The sequence below is a fragment of the Pteronotus mesoamericanus genome, unplaced genomic scaffold (assembly GCF_021234165.1).
Source record: "Pteronotus mesoamericanus isolate MK-2021 breed Mesoamerican mustached bat unplaced genomic scaffold, CSHL_Meso_final contig_221, whole genome shotgun sequence".
Taxonomy (NCBI): domain Eukaryota; kingdom Metazoa; phylum Chordata; class Mammalia; order Chiroptera; family Mormoopidae; genus Pteronotus; species Pteronotus mesoamericanus.
This window is the reverse complement of record NW_026555092.1, coordinates 3196817-3212981: the sequence shown is the minus strand read 5'-3', so window position 1 is coordinate 3212981 and position 16165 is coordinate 3196817. Positions and strand designations below refer to the sequence as shown.

The following is a 16165-nucleotide window of genomic DNA, read 5'->3' as shown; positions in this document are numbered from 1 at the left end:
GGGACCTGACTGGTGTCAGTGGATTGGGCATAGTCTTACAAACCGAGAGGTTCCTGGTTCAATTCCCAGTCAGGACACATGCCTGGGTTGCAGGCCAGGCCCCCAGTTGGGGGCATGCGGGAAGCAACTGATGTTTCTCTCTCATATTGATGCTCTCTTTCTCCATCTCTCCCCCGCTCTAAAAATAAATAAATAAAATCTTTTTAAAAAGTTAACCCTGGAAAGGAAGTAAATCTCTTTCTCTGAGGTGTAAGGAAAGAAGTGAAAATGGATATTGAAAAAGGTTTTTAAAAGGCTTAGCGGAAAGAATATGAGGAAACCAGTAGCTTTCACAGATGACCTTAAAATGACATTTAGTGAGGATTGGAGACTTTAAGGAAATAGAAGAATTGGAATAGCTGTTGTGTGAGAATTATGCTAGAGATTCAGTAGACCTCACGTTTTACCTGACAGCAATGAAGGTGAATCTGAGCTTGTTGTTTTTGGATTTTTTTTTAAAGATTTTATTTATTTTCTTTTAGAGAGAGGGAAGAAGGGGAGAGAAACATTGATATGCAAGAGATACTTCGATCTGTTGCCTCGCACACCCCCAGCGGGGGACCTTGGCCACAACCCAGGCATATGCCCTGACTAGGAATAGAACTTGCAGTCTTTCAGTTTGCAGGTTGGCAGTCAATTCACTGAGTCACACCAGCCAGGGCAAATCTTGAGATTTTTGAAAAGGAACTGTCATAGAGGTCAACATCAGAAACTTAATATCTTGTATAACTTTGACCTCTTTTGGATTGCTATTATTACTTTATTAATCATGAAATGTTGATTTAAAAGAGTTTCACTAGAAAATTTATATTATGCAAACACTAATTTACTCTTTAAGACTGTGTGAATTACAAATGTTTTAACATAGAAGAATGTGTTTAATGTTGCTGACATGGTGGAACCTTGAAGGAAATTGTGCTATGGTAACTACTGAGAGTTTCTGATTTATTTAATTCTAATTTATCATTGTGTATTATAATTTAATTCTAGTATGTAATTTTAATTAAAATAGAACACCCAATCTTTGTATGGTGAAGAGTTTTTTTCATTCCTTAAAATGTAGTATTTTGATAGAGAAAGGGATGGAGCCCTGGAGTTTTAAATAATAAAAATTTTAAGAGTTGAGAAGATTTGAGGAAGACCACATAAATCTTTTATTCAACTATTGTTTTTATAAAAATGCAGACATATTTCCATGAAGATACCTATGTGCCCTTTATTCCGTTTTTTTTTTTTGCAAGGAAAACAAAATATATAAATATTCCAATTTTAATAGAGAATTGCACACTCTTATTAAATCAGTTTCTATTTTTCATTACAGAATTTTGTTTTATGTTGATGACTCTTACGTAATTATCATAAAAATTAGGGTTGGTTTCACAAGATTCAAATTGTCCCTATTCCTCCTCAACCATCTTTGGGTCCCCACCCCCTTAAAGAAAAGGCAGTTAGCTCTGACTGGGGTTGCTCAGTTGGTTGGGCATCATCCTGCAGAGCAAAAGGTCGCGCATTAGATTCTGGTCAGGGCACATGCCTGGATTGCAGGTTTAGTCCCTGGTCAACAGATCGATGTTTCTCTCTCTTTCTTCCTCCCTCCCTCCCTCCCTCCCTCCCTCTGTAAAAATAAACATAAAAATTTTTTTTAAGGCAGTTAGATTTTGTAGCTCTAAAGTCAAATGCTTACATTGGAATTCTAATGTAGAGGTTTTATTTCAGGTCTTCGTGGGTAAAATACCAAGAGATTTATATGAGGATGAGTTGGTGCCCCTTTTTGAAAAGGCGGGTCCCATTTGGGATCTGCGTCTTATGATGGATCCACTGTCTGGTCAGAACAGAGGGTATGCATTTATCACCTTTTGTGGAAAGGAAGCTGCACAGGAGGCTGTTAAACTGGTATGTGATAACAAACATATCTACTCTAGCAAGTCATTTGAGAGAATTACCTCAATTAAAAATGTTTGCAGTTAACATTATTTCATTTTCTTTTGTTTTTGCTTTGAATGTTTTAATATTGACTTGAGTTGGTATGTGGCCTTTGCTCTATATTTTCTGATTATAAAAGTAAAAAACAAATAACCAAGAATTAATATGCTTGAGAAAGTCTCCCATTATTCTAAAAAATTATTAATTAGGGTTATTAGTATCTAAAGTTTCATTTGATTATTTGTCTTCTGTACTTCTCTCTTTTGATTTTAGACAAAAGGGATGTGAATTCTTTCTGTTAAACTTTACGATAGAATTCTTAAGGTAGTGAAGGCTTAGGACCCTGTTGCCAATTCAGAAAATGGTTCTGAATCTGTTTTGGTTTTTGTCACAGCCTAATCATACATTTTATTTAGTTTCTAAGTATATTTTTCTTTTCTATAGTTTTGTTTCTAGGTTATTTAGTCTTCTCTGTCTTTAATCTTTCTCTTTTTCACTATTTTATAACCAGTCTTCTATTAATTTCTTCTTGTAGGGCCTTTTACTCTTTGTATTTATGAATAGTAGTAGTAGTAACAGAGTTCTGCAAATTAAATATATCTTTACTCCTGCTGTAGTAAGGCATTACCATCTTAGTAACTTAAAATAACATTATCATTGTTTTATGACATAATCTTTTGCCAGACATCTAAAGGCCTCACTTAGTCGGGTTCTGGTCCTTCTAGAACAGTAGCCCTTTCACCAAGGCTTTCATCTCACTAGCTGCCTCTATAGTAATTCCACTTCGAGCTTGAAGTTTTTAAAGCTTTATTTCTGTATTCTGGCAACATACGGATGATTTCATTTAATAATAATATATGTCTTTTAGTAAATAAATAGGTAAGTAGTGTTAAAGCATGAGAAGCTAAAGTTTATCGAGGAAACCATCATATAGTGATTTAAAGAAAACTTTTTATATCTATCATATAACTTTGAAAGTATTGTGTTTGGTGTGCAATTTAAAACCTTATATGTATGTTTATGTAGAATTCTGTGGTTTATGTAGAATGTGAAGTTCTTTTAAGTTTCTTTTGCATTGATTATAGTTGTTACTCTTTATATATGTAATTACTTTGCCAGTGGCTTGTCTATATCTAATTTCATCTCCAAGGTACTGTTTCTGAAAAGTCTCTGGAAAAAATTTTTAGATAGATAAAATTGAAATAGGAAGTAAGATACTTTTAAAAATAAAGTGACAGTAACTTTCAGTCATTTATAATATGGAAGAACAGTGAAGGTTAACAAAACCAAACTAAAATGAGAGACTGACTATGACAAGTTTAAGAATACACATTGACATTACGGCAAGCTTGAGGGAACTTGGTGAGTTCATGAAGCCTGGAGTGTTCGACCTTAAAATGTTTAATTGTTTAGATTGAGATCATTTGTCCTGAGTTTGGGGTGGTTGTGGGGTGTCTGGTTCTTTTCTTCCTTGCAGTGTGACAGCTATGAAATTCGTCCTGGTAAACACCTCGGAGTGTGCATTTCTGTGGCAAACAACAGGCTTTTTGTTGGATCAATTCCGAAGAATAAGACTAAAGAAAACATTCTGGAAGAATTCAGTAAAGTCACAGGTAAAACAAAAATGTATTTAGAAGTTAATTTTGGGAAATCTGTGGTATTGTTTATAAGTGCAAAAAAAGGAGGTGTCTGTTAATTTAAGAGTTCAAATGCCTGTTCAGTGTCTAAATTGCTTTTCTGCTTTATAGTGGTTTGGACTAAGCAAGTTCCCTCATCTCTTTAATATCTTGGTATGTCCCCTTTGCTTCTTTATCTTAAACGAAGCTTGGCTTTTGCCAGAACTTTTGCCCTGTGGTCTTCAGGTGAAGGCTCTTTCACCTCAGGCATTCAGTGAAGAGCCTGACATTCATTTTGGGCCAAAGGGATGAGAATTCTTGTCCTCTTCCTGTTGCCTCATCTAGATTACATTTTTCAAAGTTTCCAGTTCTGAAACTCATGGAATTGATTGAGAAGCACATTATATCACAGATCTGTATACATTTATATATAACTGAAACAAAATTTAATGAAACCATATTTTCACTATTATTCATGATGTAGTCAGATAGTTCCTGTTCCATTTCTTTTTTAAATGCTGTTGGAGATGTACTAAATGCTGGCTGTGATATAAAAACACTGTTTCAGACTATTACTTTGAACTCTTAAACAATAAACCACTATTCCTTTACATTTTTGTCATCTAGCTATACTAGCCTTTCCGCTTCCTTCAGACTGTCATCTATTGTTCTTCTGATTTCAGTTTCAGTCTTTTATTAGTTGAAGTTTGCTGCTGGCTCAGTTATCCTTTGCTGCCCTAAATTGACTTACTCTTAGTACTTTTTACATATTTGTGGCTAAACCACCTAAAGCCTAGCCTCCTAGTTTTATGACTGCCTCATCTCCAGTCCTTTACTTCAGTCCCCCCCCGTCCCCCCGTCCCCTACCCAACACACACATCCAAATCATTTTCTGGATCTTGTTGCCACAAATTCTAGCCACTCTGGAATTTTTGACTTCTAGTACCCCATGTTGTAATCACTGCCACTATTCATAATTGTGTTGGTCATATACCCCTACTGGCATTGTTTTTGACCTCATCAGTTTATTGCCTACCAGCTTATTTCTGGTTTTGTGGCCATTCATTCATTCATTCATTCAAAGTGTTTATCCGGTGCCTATTAAGTGCTGGTGTTGTGCTCGGATACAATGGTGAATAAGAGAAATGTATTCTCTACCCTTGTAGAGTTTACATTCTGGGAAAGGGGAGAAAACCAAAAAAAAATTAAAGAAATATTTACACATCGTGGTAAGCACTGTGAAGAGGAAAGTAAGGGATATTTTGCTAGAGAATAGCTACTACCCTGGTCTTGATGGTTATGGAAGGCATTTCTGGTAAAGGTGACATTTCATCCACAACATGAACAATGAGGAGAATGTATTAGCATACAAAGAACCAAGGGATGTCATTCTAAGACAGCAACACATGCCAATATTCCAAGGCAAGAAAGAACTTAGCATACTAAAGTAACAGAAGGCCACTGTTTTTAAAAGGTAGAATTATATGAAATGAAGTAGGGCTTTTGTAGACCATGTAAGGAGTTTGAATTCTAGTGTAAGTACGAGGTCTGTCCAGAACGTATCCAACTATGTAATATGAAAAACAGAGACATTTATTGAAGAAGATACGAGAAACATTGTACATAGGACAATGGTACCTCAGTCCCCCTCAAAGTAGGCACCTTTGGACCTCACACAGTTCTCCCAGTTGCCATGAGCTGCCCTGTCATATTTTCTTGAATCTCATCAAAAGTCTGAAATCTCTTCCCTTTCAAAGATGATTTTAGTTTTGGGAAAAGCCAGAAGTAGCAAACTGCCAAACCCGGGCTGTAGTCACCTGGGTGATTTGATGTTTCACCAAAAAACTGCACAAAATGTGATGTGATGTGTGAGCGGCATATTGTCAAGATGAAGCTGCGAATCACCAGTTGCCTGTAGCTGTGACCTTCTGAGTCGTCCGAATAGTTTCTGCGGAGGAGTGTTCAAGCTCAACACAAAAGAGATGCAGATTCGTTGCTCTGCTAGCTCAGTCATTGTGAATGCGATGCCACATGCTGCACGTGCTCACTCAAGGGCGTCTACTGCCTCCACTGACTAGTACAGTGAAGTCATCATTGTTCATGCATGCACATTCCAGTCCACTCTCCTTGGCTGCCAGGGTACATTGATGCCGTGCAAACCGTTCTAGTTATGTTAACAATGGCTGGACTTTTTCTGGACAGACCTCACATAATGAGAAGGTATTTGAAGGTCTTAAGCAGAGAATAATACCTGTTTTATGTTTACAGAATATTATTTCTACTGTTATATGGATAATGGCTTAGAGGAGGTAAAGAGTAGAAAGCTTTCATAGTGTTCTGGTAGAAGTTTGAGCAGTGAAGATGCAAAAAGTGGATTGGCTTGGAATTGGATTGGGGAGGTGAAGTAAAGGAGGAAATCAAGAATGAGTCCTTAATTTCTGGCTTGAGAAATCCAGGAGGTGGTACTGTTTATTAAATAGGGAAGACTAGAGAAGACAGACCACTGGGAGTGGTGATGCAGCTTTGGACATTTTAATTTGAAATGTCTTTTAAGTCTGGGCTAGAAATAAAATCTAGGCATTCTTAAGGATATAGACAATATTTTTATTTTTTATTTTTTTAAAGCTTTTATTTATTTACTTTTAGAGGGGAAGGAAAGGAAGAAAGAGAGGGAGAGAAACATTAAGTGTGCGAGAGATACAATGATTGGCTGCCTCTCACAGACCTCCCAACTGGGACCTGGCCTGCAACCCATGCATGTGCTGACCAGGGATTGAACCCGTGACCTTTTGGTTCCCAGGCTAATGCTCAATCCACTGAGCCACACCAGCCAGTCCAAGGATGATAGTATTTAAAAGCAGAAACTAGCTGATGTTACCTAGAAAGACCATATTAGAAAGATGAGGGCATAGGACTAAGACCGGAGGGATCCCTATAGTTAGCAATTATTTTCATTCTTGGCAACAACTGACTTTTAAGTTAGGTCCAAGGAAGCTTTTGGTCATGGTTATTTGTCTAACAGTAGTTCTGTTGGATTTATATCGGTAATTTGATTTTTTTAAGTTCCCTGATAGTATTTTTATAAATTATAAGGTTATGTCAAACACTAAAATACTGTCAAAATGCAGTAGTTGTGCCTGTTTGTTTATGGCTGTATCTTTATGACCCTTAAAATTAAAAGGGAACATTAAAATACTGTCTTAAATCTCCTATTTAATAATGCAGATTTAATTGTCTTAGGTAATTAATGAATCATTTGGAGGCTTCCTCAGTTATTTTTTTGCTTTTCGGCAAGTGGATTTAGGTCTGCCTAATCACTAGATGTGTGGTGGATGCTTTTGGCTTATATATCTGGCTGTTGGTTTAACAGAGGGTTTGGTGGACGTTATTCTCTATCATCAACCCGATGACAAAAAGAAGAATCGGGGGTTCTGCTTCCTTGAATACGAGGATCACAAGTCAGCAGCACAAGCCAGACGCCGGTTGATGAGTGGAAAAGTAAAAGTATGGGGAAATGTAGTTACAGTTGAATGGGCTGACCCTGTGGAAGAACCAGATCCAGAAGTCATGGCTAAGGTAAATGCAATTGCTTGGGATGGTGGTGTGGTCATCATTTAAATTTTATACTCAGAATGAAGCTTAAAGTTTTTGAGTTTTATTATACAAATTGTAGCTCTTGATCTTAACTATTTAGGCAAGAACCTGCTTTCACACCAGACTTACAGCCTGTCTTTGTATCCAGGAACTTCCATTAACCATTCCTTTTCCTATAGATTAAATGTGTAAAAGGAACTGAACTGAAATCCCTTCCATTAAGTATTTTTATACACAGTGAGAATTTGTTTCGTGCTGGGCATTAGGAGGAATACAGAAGTTTAAAAAGAAAAAAAGGCAGGGTCTTACTTAAGAGAGAGAAAGTTTGGGAGATTATGAATTACAGTCTTCATTGACCATAGCATGACCGTGAGTCATTTTATTTACACTTATAGCTCATTTTTTTCTCTTATTTCAAAAAAGTTTTTCTTCTTTTAATTACCAAGCTTCCTTTGGGTATTATCCCTGTGAAGAAAGGCAAAGGGTTATTGTGTTTGCTGTTAAGTGGTAATGGCAAAATATACATAGCAGGTCCTGTAGAGGGACCTCGTTTTCCTCTGTGCTCCGTACTTGCATTGCCAAGATCTTTGCCTGGTAACTGATGGAGGAGCCATGAATCCTCATCTCAGGCTTTTCTTCTGCTAAGTCCTGAGATTGAAGGGACATACCAGAGTTGCATCTCTGCTGCTTTTAGTGAGTTTTTTGAATGTTTTGGTAAAGGTCTTTACTCAGGGAGGCAGCAATTCTGTGGATGGTTATAAACTAGTGACTGGATTCTTCTGGATAAAAGTCTTTTCCTCTAGGTCCTGAAGAGGCAGTCCTCTGAATAGTTTGGAGGAGAGCCCCAGTTTATACTAGTATGATAACATTTTTGCAGACAAAAACATCTTTGTGTTAAGCAGAGAAGATCCATTGAGAACGAACCAGAGAGGCTCACAGATGTGTTGCTCAGTAACTTTTTAACATATTCCTTTGAGTAGATGGTGTCAAGGAAAGGAACTGGGAATTTAAATAGCGTCCCCCGCCTTTTTTTTTTTTAAATTTACTAGCTTGATTTCAGTTTCACATGTTCTTCTAATCCAGTTGTGACTTCAGGCAACCCCCCCTGAATTTGAATGTCCTCTATTTTTTTTTTTAGGATTGGATAAATATCTTCGGATCCCTTACAACTTTGAACCTACATTTTAGAAACTGGGTGTAACCTGCATTGCTTATCCTATAAAAAATTTTAAAAATATCATAATAGATAGACTACATTTTATAAGAGGGAGACCAAATCCCTAGAAAATCTAAAGTATAGCTACTAATTTGCTTTTCATCCACTTTTCATATATCTCCGGTAACCTTTCAAATTAAAATTTATCCTAAATCTTTTTATAGGTTAGAAAACCTCACGATTTTATTCTAGTAACTATCCTTCCTGCATCAGAAACAAGTTTCAGAATAGGCAGTCTCTATAAACTTGAACAATACTGGCTGAATAAACTTAATCGGATAATACAGACTCCTTTATTGTTTTCTAATGAGGGGAGTTTACACAATAGAATAAAGCTTCTGCTGTTACTTCACTCTATCAGTGTTATAATTTATTGAAGATCTTTTGCCAAGTTGAGTCAGTTTAAAATCAAACAGAATCTAGGGGCCTAAATGTATTTTTCTTAACACAATTTTAACAAGTAATTTTTATATATATTTTATGGTTTTATCTCAGAAAAGAAATAAATTATCTATGTTGAGCTAAAAAAAACAAATCAGTGGAGGCCTGCCTGATGTAGTAATATTTCAGTATTGACAACATAGAGAAGAATAAAGGGGTGGAGGTAGAGGTGGAAAACATTAAATTTTTTTTCCCATTGAATTAAGATCTTTACCCCAAATCCTTTTTATTCATATAGCTCTTAACCTGAGGCAACAATTTGTTCAGTGGATATGTTTGGTTTTTGGTTTTTTTGTTTGAATAGGTAATATATTTCCTTAGTTCAGAAATCAAAATTTTATAGAAAGATTTAGACAGAAATCCTACTTCTTCCCCTAGCCCTGTCTTCCGTATCGTGCTTGGTCCCTATAGACATCCAGTTTTAGTAGTCTCTGATTTATCCTTTTCGTGTCTCCTCGGGCAGATACAGGCAAATACAAGTATATATTCTTACTTTCCCCACTTTTTACCCAAGTGGTTGCTGGAAATTTAACTATTTTCACTGATTTATATTTGTTTTATTTACTATTTCATAAAAGCTCTAATGACGGTATGCCATTATTATATGTACCACTAAGAAATTATAAAATTTTGCTAATTAAACTGTGACACAGTGCTTGCCTGTCACATTGAATGTAAGTTGAATTCTTATTTCTGAGGTGAAAAAAAAAATCTTACCAACATGTATCGTGGCAATTTCTCCATGTCAGCTCTTAGATCTCTTCCTCGTTTTTTGTGGTTATACAACATTGAACTCTGTGAATGTACCATAGTATATTCAGCCATCTGGACCTTGGGTTGTTTGTAATCTTTTGGGTTATTTGTGTAATGAATAATCTTGTGTAATGTCAGTTAATAACAAGTTCAGATATATCTGTAGGATTGATTCCTAGGGATAGAATTGTGTGCCAAAGGGTAAATGCACTATTATTACTAAGATTACCATATTCCCTTCTTTGGGAGTTGGATGGTTTTATCCCTCCTACCAGTGAAATACAAGAGGCCTATTTTTCTCATCCTTGTCAAAATAGTGAATGTATGGTTAAACTTTTGGATTTTGCCAGTTTGATAACAATGGTTTCTCAGAGCTGTTAAGACTTTTATTCTCTTAACTGTGTATGCCTGAGTTTAAGTTTTTACTACGTTTAAGGGTCCTTTGTGATATAAGTCATTTGTTTAAGTCACAAAGTATTCCCCAGTCGTATTTATAAAACATTATTTTCTTCTAATACTTTCAGTTTCCCTTTTCCCTATCATCCTTTTGGGGGGGGGGCGTCTATTTGGAGTTTATCCTGGTATATAGTATGAGATATGGATGTAGCCCCCCCTCTTTTTAAAATGTTTTTTTAAATTTATTTGCTTATTTTTTTCAGAGATACTACCTAGCTTTTATCATTATCCAGACTCAATGATTTAAGCATTATGGTTTGTTATATCTGGTAGGGCTAGTCTCTCAAATTTCATTCTTATCTTTTTCCTGGCTATTCTTGCTTGTTTATTTTTTTATATAAACTAGAATCAGCTTCTCCAGTCCTAGGAGGAGAAAAACAAAAGGTACTTTAATCATGGGACAAGAGGAAGAATCAATATTTATAAAAATAGGTAACATATCAGAATTATTTTATTGGCAGTTTTATACCTTCTGTGGTAGCACTTTTAGCACTGTGTTTTAGAGGGAAAATGCCTATGCTATGAAGATAGGAAGAAGTACTTTAATGTAAGACCAGCTAAAATTAACTAGCTAATGCCAATTTTGTATATTTGTTGTGTTAGGTGAAAGTTTTATTTGTAAGAAACTTGGCTACTACAGTGACAGAAGAAATACTGGAAAAGTCATTTTCTGAATTTGGAAAGCTTGAAAGGGTGAAGAAGTTGAAAGATTATGCATTTGTTCATTTTGAAGACAGAGGAGCAGCTGTTAAGGTAGAAATTTTGTTAGTATTGATATTTGAATTCTGTTGTTGAAACTTGATAAACATATAAAGTGACTTTAAAAACTGAAATAAAATTGGTTTTCAGCTTTTCCAAACTCTGGAACTTTAATAATCTTTGTGAAGTGGTAAAAGTATAACAGGTTAAGACTCCATATTTCAAAACCTGATTATTACCTGCCCCGCCCAGTGTGGCTCAGGAGGTTGGGCATTGTCCCACAAAGTGAAAGGTTGCCAAAAGGTTACCAGTTTGATTACTGGTCAGGGTGCATACAAGAGGCAAATGATCAGTGTTTCTCTCTCATATCAATATTTCTCTTTCTCTCTCCCTCCTTTCCCCTCTCTCTAAAAATAAATAAAATCTTAAAAAACAAAAAAGCCTGATTATTACTAACTGGGCTTGTGATCCCAGTCCCAGGCAAGTTATTTTTAATTTCTGTATTATTTTTGTAAGTCTAAGCTTTGATAGCAGAATGCCTTGGAATATTACAAGATATATTAATTAGCTGCTATAAATATTAAACAGGTAATGAATGTATTATAACTACTTTGTTTTCCTTGGTTTGTGGACCTTTGAAAGAAATTGAGTAGTGTACATTCCTTTTCATACTGTTACTGCAGCATATTTAATTCAGTAGATGTGTTCTGAGGGAATGGTTAGTTCTTCATAGTTTTGCCTGCTTTCAGTCACTATAGACTTCTAATTGTATTGAGCATGTTTTGCTGGTTTTGATCATTGTTAGAGATATTTCTTGCATAAAGTAGGTGATTAATTCTTTGATGATAGTAATGAAAAGTATGCTCTGCTGCTTTCTGTTTATAATGGATCAGCACCTTCTTTGATAGGTGAAATTTCCAGTGCCTTTTTCCTTTTGTTCTCTCTCCTTTGGCAGCAGTGTGGGAGTGGGGGATGACACTAATTAAAGCACCTTTTTTTTTTTTTTTTTTTTTTTATAAATCAGGAAGATGGATCCAAATCAGTGACTAAGGCTTGGTTCTTTTTCTACCATGTTCTGTTGGTGGAATGGTGCCACCTCTTAGTTGAGCAGTTACTATTTCTTGCCCAGGTACTGCTTTTAAATGTGCATTAGAGAAGAATCTTTGATGCATTAGAATTCATTGGTTTGCTTTTTGATGGCAGCTGTTAATTAATCAGTATTGCTTATAAAATTCACAGCTTAGTACATAATTTAATATATGCCTTCTGAAATTGCCAGTGGTATGAACACTGATAATAAATTTATACCTTCTAAATATCCCTTTAATTCAGTTGGTATTAATAACTGATAACTGGTTGTATAAGAACTGGTAGGGTGCTTTGTCAAAGAAGTTTATGAAATAAAATTTTCAGCTCAGCAACTGGGAATCATATTCTTCTGTGTGGCCAGGTGAGAGTAGATGCTCTATTCTTTTGTTTATACCAGGAAGCTTTTGTAGCCTCATTTAGTTTCTTTAACTAAAGTAGCCAAAAGTTAAGGTGGTAAAGGGAGAAAAATTAGTGTCTTGAAAAGGATGGATTTAATCTTTGGATACTTATAAATCATTAAATGTTCTTTACAGATAGGGCATTTATGTATGTCTAGAGAAGAAAAGGTTGTATAGGGAAATAGAAAAGCTGTGGTGATGAGGTAATATTTTGTTACTAAGTTACCTGAACCTCGAAGTATGGCAGAACCTGTTAGGTAGCACAAAGAAAACAAAGGACTAGAGCATAGTATGCTTTTGATTATTGTCTTCCAGGTTAGTACTTGAGGCTTTCATTAGGCCAGGCCTTTTATGGGCTCATGCTTTTAACTGTTTAGACAAAGCATGTTTGTTCCAGGTTAAGTGTCATGAAGAACACCTAGAGTGGATTTTTGTTGGTGGTGGGAGGTTTTTTTTTGTTTTTTGTTTTTTTGCGTGTGTGTGTGTGTGTGTGTGTGTGTGTGTTTGTCAATTTCATATTGAATTTCACTTCTAACCTCATTCAGTAACTTCCATTTGTTCAAATTCTTAAACATTTTATGGAAGAACAGTGTAAGACTTGTGTATTGAATACCATATGTTTATTTGAAAATTTGAATCCTGAAAAGTTTGTGATACTGGTATTTTTTCCATATGTGGATTTGCTTCTTTGGTATGACCAAGTTTGAAGAGTTAGTAATTTGGGATTAAGGAACAGCAATAGGCAGCTCTTTACCTGTTCAAATATAATAGTAGGGCATCAGATTTATTCTTAATATAGTTTATATATAAGAGGGTAAGATTGGGAGAGACAAGTACTTTTTTTTTCTTAAATTTTTTATTGATTTTAGAGAGGGAAAAGGAAGGGGGTAGGGAAAGAGAGAGAGAGAGAGAAACATTGATTTGTTCCATTTATTTATGCATTCATTAGTTGTCTCTTTTATGTGCCCTGACCAGGAATTGAAAGTGCAATGTTGACACATTGGGTCCATGGCTCTAACCACCTGAGCTATCCAGCTAGGGCCACAAGTACTGTCTTTGTGTTTCTTTACTTTGTTGCTAGATTCATCTTCTGTTAATTAAAATATTTGAGTAAATTGTTAGTTTATAAATCAGCTCAGATATGTTTATGTAGTTATGCTTTAAAGTAATGTTGATTGTAAAATAAATTTATTTTTCTAATTTTTTATAGGCCATGGATGAAATGAATGGCAAAGAAATAGAAGGGGAAGAAATTGAAATAGTCTTAGCCAAGCCACCAGACAAGAAAAGGAAAGAACGCCAAGCTGCTAGACAGGCCTCCAGAAGCACTGCGTGAGTCTGCATTTTAATAAATATATCTTTGAACAGAGAATAACTTGATAGCGGAGATCAGGTTAATAAAACAAAAGCAGGAAGAATCTTATACTAATTTTTTTTTCTCCTTTCCCTCCGTTGTTAGGTATGAAGATTATTACTATCACCCTCCTCCTCGCATGCCACCTCCAATTAGAGGTCGAGGTCGTGGTGGGGGGAGAGGTGGATATGGCTACCCTCCAGATTACTATGGCTATGAAGATTATTATGATGATTACTATGGTTATGATTATCACGACTATCGTGGAGGCTATGAAGATCCCTACTACGGCTATGATGATGGCTATGCAGTAAGAGGAAGAGGAGGAGGAAGGGGAGGGCGAGGTGCTCCACCACCACCAAGGGGGCGGGGAGCACCACCTCCAAGAGGTAGAGCTGGCTATTCACAGAGGGGGGCACCTTTGGGACCACCAAGAGGCTCTAGGGGTGGCAGAGGGGGTCCTGCTCAACAGCAGAGAGGCCGTGGTTCCCGTGGAGCTCGGGGCAATCGTGGGGGCAATGTAGGAGGCAAGAGAAAGGCAGATGGGTACAACCAACCTGATTCCAAGCGCCGTCAGACCAACAACCAACAGAACTGGGGTTCCCAACCCATCGCTCAGCAGCCGCTTCAGCAAGGTGGTGACTATTCCGGTAACTATGGTTACAATAATGACAACCAGGAATTTTATCAGGATACTTATGGGCAACAGTGGAAATAGACAAGTGAGGGCTTGAAAATGATATTGGCAAGACACGATTGGCTCTAGATCTACTACATTCTTCAAAAAAAAATTGGCTTAACTGTTTCATCTTTCAGTAGCAGTTTGCTGCCATTTGTATTGGGCTGAAGAAATCACTATTGTGTATATATACTCAAGTCTTTTTATTTTTTCCTCTTTTCATAAATGCTCTTGGACATTATTGGGCTTGCAGAGTTCCCTTATTCTGGGGATTACAATGCTTTTATCGTTTCAGGCTTCATTTTAGCTTCAAAACAAGCTGAGCACACTGTTAAATCATGATTTTGCAGAACCTTTGGTTTTGGACAGTTTCATTTTTGGATTTGAGATAGACTACATAGGAGTATGGAGTATGCTGTAAATAAAAATACGAGCTAGTGCTTTGTCTTAGTAGTTTTAAGAAATTAAAGCAAACAAATTTAAGTTTTCTTGTACTGAAAATAACCTATGATTGTATGTTTTGCATTCTTAGAAGTAGGTCAACTGTGTTTTTAAATTGTTATAACTTCACACCTTTTTGAAATCTGCCCTACAAAATTTGTTTGGCTTAAACGTCAAAGCCGTGACAATTTGTTCTTTGATGTGATTGTATTTCCAATTTCTTGTTCATGTAAGATTTCAATAAAACTCAAAAATCTATTCAAAACATCACCTATTTCAAATTCAATTGTGTCCTAAAACATTATTTTATTCGTAATCCTTGCAAGGAATATTGTTTTCAAACTATAACTGCCTATGTGAGTGATCAAATTCATGCAAAATTTCTTGTCTATTCCAATATGTATTGTGGCTATCAGACTGAGGATTAGTCTAAATTCTAGTATTTATTCCAAATAGCACTTCATTGATTGGTGTTCTCTCATAGTCTCATCTAATTTTGAAATTTTATCCTTTATTTTTATAAAACAGGTTCAGAGACTTTTGAACATTTTTGGCAGGCATTTAATTTGCGTTAAATACAGCGGGCTTAAGGAAGCAGACTGCAATTTATTTTGACCCACATTCTTTCTATTAAGGATAATTTGTTGTCTGAAGACCTTATTTGCTGGAAAAGTGAATGTATGTAACAGGAAGAAATGTTAGTACTGTGGCGTCAATTGCACTGCGGACTAAACTCAGTTTTAGTGTATGTGATCGGAACTACAACTTTAGTTACTGGTTTAGGAATATAATTTTCTATTACTATGTAAACTTGCTTTGAGAAACACACATGGCTTACCAGAAAGGATTAAAAGTACCTAGTAAAACAAACTTCTGACTTTCTGTTAACACTTTTTTTTTTTTTTTACTATCTTTAATGGCTAAAGTTTTTGTTAGCCAAGTCATAACATCTCTTCCCTCTTTTCCTTTAGACATTCTGAGTTATTGTAATGACCTTTTCATTGAGAATAGGAGGAACAAAAGAAACCACTCTACAGTGTAGAAAAGTCTGGATCACTTTCAAATTACTGCAAAATTTTCCCTTTCGTTTTTGTTCTTCGATGGGTCTAATGTTTTTAAATTACAAAAAGCCATTGGGAAATAATTAAAAACAACACACCTTTGTGTTTTGTTCCTTTGTGGTGTCTATTATAACTGCAGTATTAGATTTCAAAATCACAAGCCAGTTAATTGTGAGTTTGGTTAGATTATATTTTGGGTTTCATGGTTTCTTGATTTCAAGTAAGAATATTAATACTTACTGATGAAAGTCAGTATATCTTATTTTTCTTTAAAAGTGCACTTCTTACATACCACAGCAAGTTAACTGGCCTTATTAATAACCTTTTGTTTTTAGAAACTAATAAATTATGTAGTCCGTTTTGAAGTAGTTTCAGGTCAACATGGGTATCTTATTTGGTAAGACTT

At 35.7% G+C, this 16165-nt stretch overlaps 1 protein-coding gene across 4 annotated transcripts in view; it reads left to right on the top strand.

Moving 5' to 3' along the window:
• The window catches only part of HNRNPR (heterogeneous nuclear ribonucleoprotein R), a 32377-nt gene extending 17393 nt beyond the window's left edge, over positions 1–14984 (top strand). For 3 of the 4 annotated variants that reach the window (XM_054571708.1, XM_054571705.1, XM_054571706.1), the window contains 6 exons: positions 1756–1932; positions 3440–3575; positions 6949–7154; positions 10642–10791; positions 13435–13556; positions 13684–14984. In XM_054571708.1, the coding sequence (XP_054427683.1) occupies positions 1756–1932; positions 3440–3575; positions 6949–7154; positions 10642–10791; positions 13435–13556; positions 13684–14296 (1404 nt within the window). In that variant the 3' untranslated portion in view covers positions 14297–14984. The remainder of the gene's footprint in view (positions 1–1755; positions 1933–3439; positions 3576–6948; positions 7155–10641; positions 10792–13434; positions 13557–13683) is intronic. The other variant, XM_054571707.1, reaches the window with a different exon arrangement.
• The last annotated feature ends 1181 nt before the right edge of the window (positions 14985–16165 follow it).